This window comes from Pteropus vampyrus, unplaced genomic scaffold (assembly GCF_000151845.1).
Source record: "Pteropus vampyrus isolate Shadow unplaced genomic scaffold, Pvam_2.0 Scaffold18, whole genome shotgun sequence".
Lineage (NCBI taxonomy): Eukaryota > Metazoa > Chordata > Mammalia > Chiroptera > Pteropodidae > Pteropus > Pteropus vampyrus.
This window is the reverse complement of record NW_011888799.1, coordinates 13,443,963-13,460,036: the sequence shown is the minus strand read 5'-3', so window position 1 is coordinate 13,460,036 and position 16,074 is coordinate 13,443,963. Positions and strand designations below refer to the sequence as shown.

Sequence of the window (16,074 nt, the reverse complement as noted above, 5' to 3'; positions counted from 1 at the left end):
CAAAATATTGAGGAAAAACTGAATATTAATAAGGGATTAGTATATAAAATATACATTTAAAATGGGATATTGCAATACTATCATGATGTTAAATAATATATAATATAGTCGAAAGATGTTCCTACTATATTAAGTAAAGAGGATTTCCAAAAATAGTATATATAGAATTGTAGCATTTTTGTTTATATATGAAATTTTTCAACATATGAACATAGGAAAAAGAACAAGAAAGACATTTTCATGTATTTTATTATTAAGATTGTGGATGCTTTTATTGTTGCCTTTTTACTTCTCTATATTTTTATTTTAAACATTATATGTTTATTGCTTTTCGAAAAAGAAATTATGTTATTAAACCTTAGCCCTTTCTCTCCTCACAAGTCACCTCCACTCTAAAACATAAATCATACCAATGATTATCAAAATGATCATCTGATAAGGAATATAACTAATTTTTACAAACTTTTTGGATGATGAATAGAAGTGAGTGTTAAAGGCATTCTGTAGAAGCCTTCAGCTCTGACCAAGTGGGTTTTGTACTCTAAGGAAAGCACTTCCCACTACAGTTCTCTAGGGCCTAAGAATGACATTTGTTGAATTGGCCTAAAATCCCCACAGGAGCTAGAAACTGTGTTCCAAATGTTTCATTTATCTTACAATGTACTATTTCCTGGGTATTTCGAGCTTTATCTTTTGATTCTTCTCAGTCATTTACCTTTAATCACAGTAGCAACAGTAAAGCTCAGATTGGGTAGAAACAAAAGTTAGCCTTACTTCTAGAAAAGGCCTTCAATCAAAGTGTGGCTCATTGCACCACCCAAATAACCTTGGTCAGCCTCTGTCTAAATCTTTATGCCAAGAGAATGGTAAACTCCTCAGCATTGGAAACAGACTTTGTGCCCAATTCCTTTGTAAAAATCTTTGCTGATCAACTGTGACTGCAACCAGCTGATCTGCAGTTTTAGAGGATTGCCCTGGTGTGCCTTTTCCTTCCTGCAGGCGCATGTTCCCTGCTCAGTCAGTACCACCAGAGATTAACCAGTAATGATGCAGAAGGCTCATGGTACACACACAGAGCCAAGCTCATGCAGGATTCCCCCGCCAGGTTTTCATTTCATCCAAGGGAGCTTTCACAGCAAGTGGTTCTCAAGGGTAGAGGGAAATGGCATGTGAAAAATGCCCCCATTCTGTTCCATCACTTTGGTCTGCCAGATAGTCTTATATTAATGCTAATGTCACAGTCTCTCTTCTGAAGTACAGTAAATGAGATCGCCTCCAATTCACAAATGGTTTGGGTTCAAAGAATTCCTTTGTAAGTCGGTTGTTTGGAACTTGAAATACATTTTTTTTCTCAAAGAAATGCTGATAAACCTTGTGGGTTAAGGACCTAAGTGAGCCCTCAAAAGTCTATTTCACCTAAGTCTCCTAGCTGTATAATGCTAATGGGAGTAAAGCAGCTGACCACTGAGTATTAGACTAATTGTATGGTGGAGTAGGTTCGTTTCCAACGTAAGATGGCAGGGACACGTTTCTTTTCATTTGATTTCTACTATCTCAGTTCATTTTTTATTGAGTACTAGTAACAGAAAAGTCCCCAGTACCTCTACACTGCAGGTGGCTTTTGTGGCCTGGAAGTAGGATCTGGCACAGTGTGGGCTCTGGGAACAGAGACTCGGCTTAGATGCAAGGTGGAGTAATCAGCAGTAGGCAACCTATAATTCCTCTGATTGCTTATCATCTCCTACTGTTGTTAGAGATAGTATATAACCACAGGATCTGGGCCAGGTGCTGGCAGAAGAAAAAGAGAAATGAAAAATAGTAGAAGGACAGGATTTTCTCTCCATCTCTTTCTCCTCAGAGCTTATATTCTGCTACTGTGCACCTTACCTTCTATTGGCAGACGGATGGAATAAACAATTAGGAGCAGGGCTCAAGTGCAAGAAATGCTGAATGGAGTGCGCAGACTGTAACAATAACAAAAAGGAATAAGAAGGTGAGGAGGAGTGAGTCTCCAAACAGTTGGATGGTGGGATAAGATTTTCTTTCTACTGCATTCTTTTGTTTAAATATGGATAAGTGTGTATTTTCATCTTTTGGTTTTCTTCCTTCTGCTCCTCCGAGGTTTCTCCTCATCTATACAATCTTCAAATGACCATGTTCTCATGAGCTTGGTTTCCAGTACTTTTCATTTATAACTGTGTGCTTTTCCCCAAGTAATCCCACCCATTCCCATGGAGTAACCTCTCCTTATATATTTATATACCTAGCCTCAGACCTCTCATCTGAGCTCCACATTTATCTTTTCACTTGGATATTCCCTCTAATATCTGAAATGTAATCTGTTTTAAATTTTCATCTAAAGTTTACTATGTCTGAAGCTGAATGCTCCTGGATTATAAACTGCATGAAAGCAGTGATTTTTTACTGTTTTGCTCACTACTGTATTGCCAATACCTAGAATAGCACATGGCACATGACACATAATTGGTGCTCAATAAATATTTATTGAATGGATTCATTAAATTCTTCCCCATATATTTCTGTTTATGTATCAGCTTGCTTTAGCTATGGATCTGTGAGGCATCATTGGCATCTCCCTTACCTTAGATCTGCCAAAAGAAATCTAATCTTTTTACACATCTCTCTGGATCCACTGCTTAACTCTTATTCAAACTTCCAAAACTTCTTGTCTGAACTACTGCATTAGCCTTCTACATAGAGTTTTTACTTTCATTCACTTTCTTGCAATCTATTTTTCACACAACATCCAGGGTGACCTTTAAAACATAAATTTGATCATGTAACTATTTTGAATAAGATTAAGTCTGTTAAAACAGGCCAATAAAATCCTCCAGTTTTGCCCAGTCACACCATGCCATCTCATTCATCTTGCTACAGACACTTTGATCTCCATTTATTTGCTAGAACACAATAAGCTCCCTCTTCCCCGCAAAGCTGGCTCTTTCCCATCTTAAGACTTGACTCAGATTCTCTCCAATCTGCAGTCAATACATTTTCTCACTAAGGATTCTTTTCCTTAGTTTTATATATGTACTCATGGGCTTGAAATATCGCTAGTCTCACAACAGTGTAATTTCTTAGTTATCATCTCACATATTCCTTTGGTGGTTTCCAAATCACATTTGGGATAAACTCTTAGTTCTTTGGGAGAGCCTGCAAAGCCCTTTCCGAAGGGCTTCTGCTCATCTTTCTAGGTGCACCCTCACTGACTCTTGTCTGGTCATCATCCCTTCCACATACTTTCAGTCGGGCCATGCCACATACATAATAGTTATTCGAATGTCTCATATTGTCCTGCATCATTGTACACACCATTGCCTTTGCCTAGAGTGCTCTGCTGATTTTGTCACCTGGCCCACTATGGATTATCCGACAACACCCAACTCAGTTATCACCTCTTCTGAGTATCATTTCAGGAAACAACAACCCCTTCTGTGCAAATGAGGTGCTCCATGTCTGAGCAGACCCTGAGTGTCTCTCTGTCTTTGCATGGTATATTTGTGACTTTTGTCTGTTTACTTCCTCTACTGGAGGACAGGGACTGTGTTTTCTTTATGTCTGTCTTCCCAGTGCTTGACAGATGTTTCTCTACACAAAAGAAAAAATAGCTTTCATTGTTTTGCTATGGAGGATGGTGAAACTGTATGAAGAAATAAGGGAGAAAAATTTGCATATATTTGAGAAAAATATTTCTAGTTTTTTAATGAGTGCCTTTATATTTCTATTCTGATGTAAATATTATTTCAATGAAATATTATTCTCCCCTTCCTCCTAATTGAATCGGCAGTTATTCATTTGGAGTAAAGATTGAGGTCCTACAAAATAAACATAGGGCAATTAGTTATTTTAAAGTGTGTTAACCCACAAAGATTATTTTCTTTCTCTCCATGCCTATTTGGTAAGATAGTTCTCTAGGATTGTGTAATTATGAATGAATGACTTTGAAATGCTTGAACAATAATTTGTAGGAAAAACAATTATGAGTAGAATTATGAGTTATTAGTGGGAGTAAATAAATAGTTTGTTGGTTAACAGCTTAATGTTGAAAGCCAAAGTGGTTAAATGTTGTATTAAATTACAAGTTAAGAGCATAACCCTTTTTAATTTAAGTGTATTTGTAAATTATTTAGCCTTTTAAAGTTTATTTTTATGTTTTTTGATTTGTGGTAAGGAAAGGAAGGCAGCCACCCAACTTGGGTTCTTAAGAGTTCCATGAAGTAAAATGACTCATATTTGAAATATACACAAAGCTTTCTTCGTTGAAGTCGGTCAGTCCACCTTGTGTGGCATTTAAATAACATTTATGAAGTAAGGAATATAATTTTTTGAGTGCCAAAGATAATTTGGTATGGTTAATATACAGTTATTTCCAGATGCCAGGAATTCCATCATGTGTTCAGTTCTTTGGTTATGGATTCATAAGACTCAGTTTCAGAAATTGGTGCTAACATCTCATGCTGTGTAATCATATCCTTGAAGCATCTTAACTTCTTAATATGTATAATCTGTTAAAAGAAAAACAACAACAACAACAACAAACAGTTCTTCAGAATAAAACTGCTTAGCATAGGTTGGGTTTATTCTAAAGTCTTAATGTTTGTGGGTTTTTTTGTGTGTGTGATATTATATACAAATTTAGGTATACATCTGATGGGGGTTTGCAAGTGAATGTCCAGAGGCAATATTCAAAATAGTTAATTTAAATCTCCATGAGTTGAATGCTAATCATGAACCCAGGACTATGCTAGGAATTTTGACATATATAAAGGAAGCATAAGGCAGTGGTCCTGTATTCAAGATGCTAACTGTTGAGGTAGGCAGATAAGACATAGATTATATAACTTGAATTTCTCCAGGCCTCTCTGAGCCTGCTCAGTTGGTGGATATTTCAGTAATGAGACAAATTTTATTGCCTGCCTCTCCCAACTCTTACAGAATTTCAAGCCCTTTTCAACATTATTGCCTGCTTGTTGTAGGTGTTCTCGCAAAAAATTTCATGTGAGTTCACTGACTATTTTGTTTTCTGCAGTTGCCATGAGGTTATTTTCATGTGCTTTTCCTCCTATTTTGGCTTTCTTGGTCACTGTCTTCCATTTAGGAAGGCTCTGGAGGCTGCCTCATCCCAGTCTTTGCTGCTGACACATGCCGTGGGAGTAGTGAACACATGGGTACCAAGGGAGCAGGCTTTCATTGCTACCTAGGTGGTCAAACCCTGAGGTGTGGGAGTGTGCTGTGTTCAGTGGTGAAGTATGGTGGCCTCCTTTCTCTGCTACTCAGGGCCATCTATGATCACTGGGACACCAAAACTTTGGGATGCTTATTTCTCCATGACTCAGTCATGATTTCCTCATTCAATACCTGTTTTTTTTTTTTTTTTTGAATATATGTTAGACACTGGGATAGGCTTTGGTGCTACCATGATGAACAAATATAGATATAACTCCTCCTGTCATGTTTAATAGGGGAGATAAATAGAGAACTACAGTAATAAAGGTCAAATTGCAGAGTGTTAAGTGCTAGAAAGGAGAGGAACATAGTGATGTGACAGATCATAATACAAAATTTGACCTAGTTAAAAGATCTCAGAGGCTTTTTTGAGTAACCAAGCTGTTTTCAGAGAATGTAGTTCAGGTGATGATTATAATTATTTTGGCAGTCTTGAATTTGAGATGATGGTAACTCATCTAAATGTCAATATCTACCGCATAGCTAGAAATATAAGGCTGGTACTTATGAAATATCCAGCTTGATGTTTTAGTCATACACATAGAGGTGATATTTTTGCAATGAGAGTGAATAAATTATAAGGTAATTTTACTGTTTTATGAAGGCTCCGTCAACATTTGAAAGGACATAAGTTTATGTTAATAATTAAAAAGAAGTTTCAAAGATTCTCTGTGATTTTTTTTTCATTCATTCTGACTTGACTATTATTTATAAGAATGATTAGCTGAGAAATATTTTTGTTGTCCCTACTCTACCACGAGTAGCTTGTTTGCTGGTAGATACATAGTAGGTATTTGTTGCATATTGATTATTTCGAATAATTGATCACAGAGCTTAATAGAATTTTGCCTTTGTTAAACATTTTCTATGCTCAGTGGAGATTTTTCTGTGCAGACATTCAAGAATGAATCATAGAAATTTACATATATATGCATATACATATAAAGAAACTTTTTTTCATTTTATTGTTCCCAAAGGTTAAAATATACAAACAAGGAATAAAATTAAAATTATTTACTTTTGGAATGATTTATGTCTTAATTTTTACCTGCCCTATAATTAGAAATTTTGAACTCTGTAAGTGTTTTTTAAGATAAAATTATTGCCCAAGTAAACTTCAGAAATTACATTATTAACCCCAGACCTTTCTAAGCCTAGAACAGCATTATTGGTACAAGAGCCTGCACTCACAGACAAATAAATAAAGAAGAACATTTAAAATTGAAAATGATTTATCGTCGGCCACCTCTGTAGTTAGAGATTCAAGTATTATTATTTTACTTTAATGCAACAAGGGAGGACAGTAAGTTGCTGTGGGCTAAAGGTAAATTATGATCTATTTCAAAGGAGGAAGGAAATGTACTGAGGAAAGAAGAAGGAGTTGGGAGTAAGCCCTGTGTTTTCTAAAGTATTGCCTCAGATAATGCCTTGAAAAATCTTTGCCTTGACCCTTGCTGGAAAAGGCCAGACTGAGAGACAAACCGCGAGACAGACTACCCCCTTGAAACTCCGATGGTGAAAAAGTAGTATACTGGTATGGGAGGCTCTGGAACCAGTGCAAACCAAGATATCTTGAAACACGAGTTACCCTTCAACTTTGCATAGCAATCCTATGTTTAGACAGACCCAGTTTTAGAGTTTGAAAGGATCATTTAACACACCACAATTCAGGACAACCAATCTGAGATAATTTTGATTTTGTACTCTACTAACACTATTTGTAAAGTGAGTTGAAGTCTTCAGATTATGGACTTCTATATCAGAGATTCTAATAGCTATTTGTTTTTATTTGGAATAAGAAAGAAGTGGTAAAATTACATACTTAAAACAGCTATATAGGGAAGAAAGAGAAAAGACTAAAATATTGAGGGTCTATTATGTGGTCAAGGTGCAAACTACATTTTTTTTGTAGATAGTATTTAATTTAATCCTCCTAAAACACTATAGGAGAAGGCTTTGCTACTTCTGCTTTGTAACTGAGGAAACCGAAGCCCACTTTTGAGTATATTATCCAAAAGAACATGGTTAGAATATGATAATACTGTGATTCAATTATAAATTTAATCTGATGCCAATTCCTGTGTTTTTTGCACCATGCCACTCTCAATCCTAGATTACTTTAAATGCTACAATGTGACAGACACTCAACACCCAAAAAAGTAAAAGCACTGGTGGTTATCGAACCTAAAGCTTGCTTTCCCAGTTTCTTTTTTTCGCAGGATCCTTTGGCTGAATGATATTGCATTTGTATTAACTATTAAAATGTCGAATGACAAATTTTCCTTCAACTGCTCTAGGTTCACTACCAGAAGTAATTGTCACACATCTTCGAGCAGCTGCCTATGCCCATGACACAGTGTTGGCTCTGGAAGATGCTGTGAACTGGCACTCTGGGGATGAAGTTGTCATTATCAGTGGAATAGGTGTCAAAGATGCCAAACCCGTGGAAGAGATTGTTATTGTGGAAACAGTGCACAATGCAGACCTCCATCTGAGATCACCCTTGAGGTACTGAGAGATAGCTTGGCTCCATTTGTATAAAAGAAGATGTCTTAACTGTGTTGTTGTCTGGACATTGGTTTGTCTTTCAATGATGTATTTTTAATTAAATAATGCTAGATGTTTTGATAAGAAAATTACAAAGCATAAAATGTTTTGAAGATTTATACTTAAATAAGAAGTTTATATTTCTTAAATAAATAAGTTTCTCTTGTAAGACTCTAGAACTACCATCTAATAGTAGGTGGTCAATACAACAGTCAGTATAATTTCTAATTTTCACATACTTGTGCCCGTAGTTCACTCTTCTGTATCTGGGTTTCTATAGAAATAGATCCCTAAGTCGAGAATTAGGCAAATCTAGTGGCTTGTTATTCTGTAAGATTCAGAGTGATATCTACAAATGTGTTTTTTCTTTTTTTCAGATATTCTTACAACTTCACAGAGTATTGGGTGGCTGGAGAGCACCATATTTTAAAGGCTACAGTGGCTCTGCTCAGCAGGAGTATTACTATACGAGGAAATCTCACTAATGAGAGGATAAAGTTCCTCGCTTCATGCCAGGAGGCTAATGCTTCAGAAGGTAGAGAAGTATTTTATTGGGAAGTCCAACGATTGAAAAAGAATGTTTTTACTGTCAAATGACATATGGCATTGTTGACTTCTTTCAAAACAGAATAAACTCTTAACCTTTGCATGTCCATAATATTAGGTAATTTTCAGAATGCTCTTGATAAGTTGTCACTTCATCTTCTGCCCTCAACAACCTTGTGAAAGAGACAGATAACAATATTGACTTGAGGAATGATTTCTTTGGGAAAAAATCATGTTAAATAATTAAATTTGTAGAATCGAATTAAATTTCCAGGTTAGAAGTTATAATGAAGTTTTAGCTCTGATTTTAGGCCCCTTCTAAAATTCTCAGGAAAACTGTTCAATGCCAGAGTCATAAACACAGGCAACACATCCTTACTGATTAGTCTTGTGGGCCTGTTATCTCCCCCCACTTCCATTTTGGAGTTTGTTTTCTGAGTGAACTACCACATACTTTAAGTAAGTGGTCGAAAAAGTCAATTTATCTTCTAGAAGAATAACAGGCACTGAATCACACTGATGTGCCTATTAAACATCTATTTCAGGGATGGTTAGTTTAGTAGGTTATGTTTTGGTTTCTCAGGCTGTAGATTATGAGGCTTTCACATGTTGTGAAGACATCATTTGTCAACTTTGGTCCAGGATGGTGTGGGTGTCAAGGATGACTCCCAGGCATGGGCTCTGGATGGATGATGAAGCTATTTATTGAGATGGGAAGAGGAACAGATTTTTGGGTAGGAGGGTGAAGATCATGAGTTTAATTTTGTACATGTCAAGACTGAGAGGCCAGGCCAGCATCAGAGTAGGGATATCTTGTAGTGTCTGGATCCTGGAAGAAATGTCAAGAGTACAGTTAATAACGTGAGTCATGTTTAGATTTAGACTCATATAGGTACAATGTCAAAATGTGGTTGGGAGAGAGGGTCCTTGACCCCACCCCCTTATCATCACAGTCATCTATCTCACAAAGGTGTCATTCTGAAAAATGTTTGGATATTGTGGGTTAGAATCTGGTGACTGCAGCTTTTATAATTCTACTGAATTGAGATCTGAATTTTGTTCGAACACTTTGGGGATTTCTCATACAGGCATTCTCAGATCATACTGTGTAAAACATTGCTTTCGATCATGCTAGCAGTGAAATCATGCATCTGGGTTTGGGCCATTATAAATCTGTTAGCTCCCAGTGAGGAAAAAAAAATCCTCAATTTCAGCACAACTCTTAAATGTTACTTCAAAATTCTCAAAATAAAACAGAATTCATACCTTCACTAAAAATGTATGTTACTCACCTCTTCTTTGTGTGGAGTGGAAGTGTGGGAATGTGATAGCTAAATACAGTAATACAAGGCCTGGCCACTTGAAAATATTATGGATCATTGTCATAAATAACCAAAATTATGATAAAGCATAAACATATAAAACACCTCTTCATTCACCTCTTTTATATTTATTCTTTGGGTGTTAGCAAATGACTAGACTCTATAATTTACTGTGGATTATTTATTTTGGAATGGTACATCATTTTGTATTACTGGCACTTCTACTTTTGTCTATTAACATAGATAATAAAGAATCAATTCAGAGGGTGATTTCTCACTTAGTTCACACCACCACATGCCATGTGTCAACAGAAAAGTGTCCTGGATCCTGAGGTGGTAACACTTTGCAGCAATAGTAGCTGGTGTACTGCATTCATAGACTTTGCTGTCCTCTCTAGGGGCACAGCTTGGAAGGAGGTGTTGGTGTGGAGGTGCTCAGTTACTTCTCTGGACCCCTTTGCCATTTCTGTGGTAGCATTATTGTTAACTCCCCAAACTATAAAGCAGTAAAGTAAGGGGAAAGCCCGTTAGAAAACTTAAGACTAAAAAGAGCTGCGATTACATTCAGGACTCACATATCTTCTGTACAATTATCAACCACGAGAAGGTCATTTTAGTGCACACTCCCTCCAGGGGATCTTTTGGATTGAAATAAGCATCTATTTATGTTGAGTTTGTAGGTTATAGTCAGCCTCTTTGTGACAATAATTAAGGTGATTGATTTGGGAGCTTTCTGAAAATAATAGAATGAAGGCAACATCATGTCCTAGTTATCAGATATTTTAATTAATAACCCCAAAAGCAGAATCAAAATAAAAGAGAAGTAAAATTATTAAATGAAATAAACAATAAAGCTTTGTCTTTTGTACTGTCAGTGCCTTTCAAACCGAGAGACTTATCTAGAAGCATGTCTACATGCTTCATGTCCCCTGACTTCTTTCTGTGTTTCAGGTAACTTGCAATGTTGTTTGTATTCCAAGAGTGAGAAGATGCTGGGATCTAGGGATCTGGGGGCCAGTGTCATTATACAGTCCTTCCCAGAGGAGCCCAGCCGAGTCCAGTTGAAGGGAATACAGTTCCGTGACTTGGGGCAAGCCTTCCGTAAGCATCTGAGCTCACTGACTGTGGTGGGCACTATGAGAGGTAAGGGGGTCCAGGCCTATGACTTCTCATTTTTCTTCCTCTCATGTTCAAAGCACTACATGCTGGGGTGTCATGATAGGTAATATATGGGATGTGGAGAGTTGTAGAGATAGAGAATTATAATCTAGATATGTGGTTCTCAAACTTTAGTAAGCCTAAAAGAATCACTTGGGGAGCTTATTAAAATTCAGAGTTATGAACCCTGCCAAGCAAATTGTGGTCTAAGGTGGGCCTAGGGATCTGAATTTTTATGATCCTAGAGCAAGTGGTCCAAGAAACATTACTATAGGTAAAACAGATGTGGAATAAACCACACAATCCATGTTGTGAATCCTACCTCTACCATTTACTAGCTTGTGACTACAGGCAAATTGATACTGAATAATATAAGTAATCAATGCTATGAGAGTCCAGCACAGCATAGAGCTATTCTATGTGCAATTGCTCTAACTCACAGGAATGTTCTGCCTGGAAAAATGGGGGAGAATAGTCTGAAAACCAGGCTTTTCATGGGAACACAGAGCAGGCAGAATGGCAGATCTTAGCCAGAACTGAAGTGATAGAAAGAGAACAGGAACCATCAAATGCAGGTGGGTACAGCTTGGTGATAACAAGATTAGAATCAGAAAAGTAGAATATGCCCACATGTATAGATAAAGGTTCTGAAACCATAGTTGGAGAGTCATAGGAGTATCCAGGGAAAAAACCGAATGCCAGACAGAAGCTGATGTGCAGAGTCAGAAGAGTCGGGTATGGATGCTAAGTAATTAGGACGGAAGCTCCATTTCTGGAGCTTGTCCTCTCCATCCTTCAGCTCCTCTAATACCCGCACATTCAAGCTTTTCCTTCTTTGGAAAGCGAAGTGCTAGGGGTGGTGGTGCCTGACAAAAAATATCAGGGCATATTTGGTGGTTCAGGTGGTCTTTAAGAATGGTAGAATTTCAACAGGTAATGACAGAGTAGTCTTTGAAGTCATTAAAGGCTAGCCAACTGCAGTATTTCTTTCTCATTTCAAATCACTTGCCCACCAAGAAAGTCTGTTTATTCTAATATACCAGACCTGTTTCTCTTTTTTTCTTTTCTTTTCCCTTCTTTCCTTCTTTCTTTCTTTCTTTCTTTTCACCTTATTTAGTTTTGACATCCACTTTGACATTCATTTGGTTCCCAATATGGCTCTTTCCCTAGTACATTCGAGTGATCAGTATCTTTGTGCCCTTCTCTCTGGTTTTTCATTTCCTGGTACTTGTAATGCTGCAGAATATTTGATATGGGGGCCAGTTCCAATATAAGTGAGAATAGCAGTCACATATGAATTATCAATTGAACATAATCAAAACCCTCTCTTGCTCAAACATTTATTTCATCTGCCTTCTCTAACCTCTGCTTCAGAGTAGCCATACTTTAATTCATTTTTATAAATTAGGTTTTACTTGAAAATGGGTTCAGTGTTTTAAAAAAAGTTTGAAAACTGTGAAGTTAATACATTGTCCCCTGTAGGTCTTTTAAAATGCAAATTTTTTTTTCCTAGGAGGGGAGGACATATTAACCCAGAGGTTAGAAACTTCTGTCATTCTTTGCAGAGATCTTTCATTGTTTCATGCCTTGAAGGCCCTCATGACCCACGTAGCCAATTGACCCCAGCAATTAGAATTAGAGAGTCTTGGAATCTTTGTATGCACACCACTTTTAAAGGTTTATCAATTCCCGAACTTAACTCATAATATCTCGATAAACACATTAGTACTTGTCGGTTGTTCAGACGGGCAGGTATATCCTAATGGAGTGATACTATGGGGGAGATCTGAAGTGGGGAAAAGTCTGCCACAGGCAATGTTTGCTGTAGAAGTAGATACAGATGGTTTACCTTATTGTTGAGTAAGGTGAGAGCATCTGGTACTAGGGGAGCTGATATCAAAGGGAATGTGGAGGCCCTGCATCTACGGAGAAGTTATAGTCAAGAATTTTCTATAGTTCCAATTTAAAAATCAAATTATTCCATAAACAAAAGTAATTTTTCCAATACTCTAAACATTTGACATTGATATATTTCTCATTAACTAGAAATAATACAAAACTTCTTTTTCAGGATTTATAATTTAATTATCCAAAAAATATATTTTTTATTGTTTTAGTGTAAATTTCCTCCATCAGACTAAAGATACACAAGTGCAGAATTTACTTAGTTTTATGCATCTTTATATCTTCAGAACAATGCCCAATTCCTAAAATATATAGTTGATATCCAGTAAATATATATTCATTGTTGAGCCAGTCCACATAAATTCATTTGGAGGTCATAAGATATGCTCATGGAGCCAGTGTGATGGTTTTGCTAAATGTCAGTTCCTTTTACCGTAATATAGGGTACTTCCCCTTCAGCTTCATAAACCCACCATATACAGATATGAGAGTTGAGATCCTCTGGTCAACCTCTGGCTTTGCTTATGTCAAATTACAATCTTGTACACCTAAAAATTATATAATGTTATTTGCCAATGTGACCCAAATAAATTTAATTTAAAAAAGAGAGAACCTTTGGCCTTCTTGGCCCAAAAAGTTAAATATCGTTGCCCAGCAAATTAAAAATATTACTTCACAGCTCAAGAAATAATGACTATATCTCCTCATGCCAGATGCGGTTTTCAAAAATCAGGACTGGTCTGTAAGTCTCACTCTTCATGCCGTGCTACCTGCTGTCTATCCGCCACATTGTGATGAGAGTTCATACCAAAGATGGTGGCCAATTGGAAACCGTGACAGCCACGCAGTCTTTCGTGGTGTGGCCATCCTGTCTTTTTATCAGATGTGTTTCTTTTTCAACATCTTGGATTCTACCCTGCTTTTCTGTGGTATCTTTGAAGCACTTTAGCCTGAGTTGCCCATTTTTAAAATTTGGTTTCTGCTCCTAACTCCTCATTTCCTGAATTTCATCATTGTGTGGGAGAATGTTCTTAGTTATCATACAACTTGCTTTGGAGATGATTAGCAGAATCTGAGTGGCCTTTAAGATTCTCTTCTCATTTTTCCCCGGCCCTTTCCTGTTCAGATTCCTATATTCAGGGCTGCACGGTGTGGGGCGCCTTCAGTAGAGGCCTCAGCATGTTCGGGACCGTGGGCCTCACGGTGGATAGTAATGTGTTCTACAATATTTTAGGCCACGCACTGCTGGTGGGTAAGTGAAACGAGCTTGTTGAATTTGAGTATTCTTGCATAAGACACATAGTTTTTCAAAAAATATTGTCCCAAAATTTGAATTTCCAATTTCTAAACACTTTAGCTTTTGCTCATTAGCAATAAGCCATAGTTAAAAATTCTAAATTTAAATTTAGTTATCAGTGTTTGGCTAACCAAGCTTTACTAATGGAAAACTGATCTTCTAAAGATGACATTTCAGTTCATGTTAATAAATACATAATGGAAGGTTTTAAAATTTACTGACAGCAATTTTCATAATATTTCAAAGTCACATAAATATGTCTTTGTACCATCTCATGGAATGTCAAATCTGGATGCTGGACAAGTTGTTAAAAATCTTGAATTCTGTTTTTAGCTGCTCCTTTGGCTTGCTGAAGAATCCCATGTTTCAGAATCTTGTAATTGGTCACCTGTATCTACTTTTTTTTCCTACTAAAGTTAATTCCCCTTGAAGAACCCAGAATTATCCTTTAAAATTTTAATTACATCATATCACTTCTCTCCTTAAAATCTTTTAAGAGTTTCTTATTGCTCTTAGAGTACAATCCAGGATTCCCTCAGGGATTTTTTCCTTATTAATCTCTGCAAAACTGTCTTGCTTGTTTTCCCTCCCCTTCTACTATAGCTGCACTGACCCGTTTTACTTTAATTCTTTCAAAAGACCATACTTTCTCCTACCTCAGGGTCTTTGCACAAGCCCTTTTCCTCTGTTTATACCATTACTTGCCTCCTGCAAGATTCTTTGTTCAAGCTCTTTCAGCACCAATCATTTAATGATTAAAAATTAGATATCATATTTCTGATAATTTGATAATGTCTGTTTTTACCATCAGATTTCATATGAATATTGTTTCCTTAGCATTTAGCACATTAAATAGCGCATTGTAGCTGTATGTGTTGAAAGAAATAAATGAATTAATGAACAAAGGGTCTTTGGTTATATCAGAATAAAAAAGCAAATCAGAGGTTTTCACTGAAAATAAGATGATAACTGTATTTATTAAATAGTGTTTTATATTTAAATGAATTCTGTGATATCATTAGTGGGAAAATGTACATGTTTTATTTAAGAACAATCTGTTAAGATAAAAGCTACAAAGGTTCTAATTCTGAGAGAGAAACTGTTTAGTGAAATAGTATGGATCATATAAACTTGCTTTAAAACAAATTCCACCTCTAAAAGGCAATGAGCAATGGACAATAAAAATGATCAGGGGCAGGAAAATCTGATTGGAAAAGGACAGCTACAGGGCGATCAAACTAACAGATGGAGGATTAGCTTTATTTTTATTTTTATCTCTGTAAGGGAAAAGTATGCTAAAACTTGGAGCAGAAATTCAGGAAGGTACTCTAACAACATTATTTTAGGGGAACATAATTTTATGAAATAGACATTAACTAAACAAGTAAGAAAAACCTGCAGGAGAAATTTAGCCTTTAGGGCTTAGATTTATGAATTGGCAGCTCTAGACATCTATTGTAGTATAGATGAGGGAATTATAATATTTGTTTATTTGTCTATTATAAATAAAGTACTCGATTCATACAAAACAATTTATAAGTCCAGACTCATGAAATTACATGAGAAGCCTAGATACCTAAAGACCTAAAAAAAGAGGGACATCAATAGAAAGCAGCCCCACAGAGCCCCAGTCCCACAGAGGCTGGGGCTCTGTGGGGCTGCTTTCTATTGATGCCATATATAAGTGGCTAATATCTCTCTATAGCATGGCTCATGCTCTTTTATTCTCTCCTGTTTTAAACCTTAGTGGCGTGGGTGTGAGGATTCCAGATACTGTCCAGCCTGTTCCTCTAGGACATTCCAGATCTTCCAGGGAAAAAGAGGCGCATGTAGATAGCTGGTGGCCAATTTGAACAGCTAGAGATAGATCTGGAGCTGACACAGTGTATGCAGCATTTAACTATGAAGACAGTCACTTAGTTCTTCCTAAGAAGTAAAATAGTAGATCTCTTCCTTCCTTCCTTCCTTCCTTCCTTCCTTCCTTCCTTCCTTCCTTCCTTCCTTCCTTCCTTCCTTTCCCTTCCTTCTTTCTCCTCCCTCTCTCCTCCTCCC

General features: G+C 36.7%; 1 protein-coding gene across 1 annotated transcript in view; it reads left to right on the top strand.

The window, feature by feature from the left end:
- LOC105288587 (fibrocystin-like) overlaps positions 1 to 16,074 on the top strand; it is a 301,050-nt gene that overhangs the window by 35,016 nt on the left and 249,960 nt on the right. The window contains exons 4-7 of the mRNA XM_023527696.1: positions 7,545 to 7,755; positions 8,172 to 8,329; positions 10,614 to 10,805; positions 13,852 to 13,973. Coding sequence (XP_023383464.1) covers positions 7,545 to 7,755; positions 8,172 to 8,329; positions 10,614 to 10,805; positions 13,852 to 13,973 — 683 coding nt within the window. The remainder of the gene's footprint in view (positions 1 to 7,544; positions 7,756 to 8,171; positions 8,330 to 10,613; positions 10,806 to 13,851; positions 13,974 to 16,074) is intronic.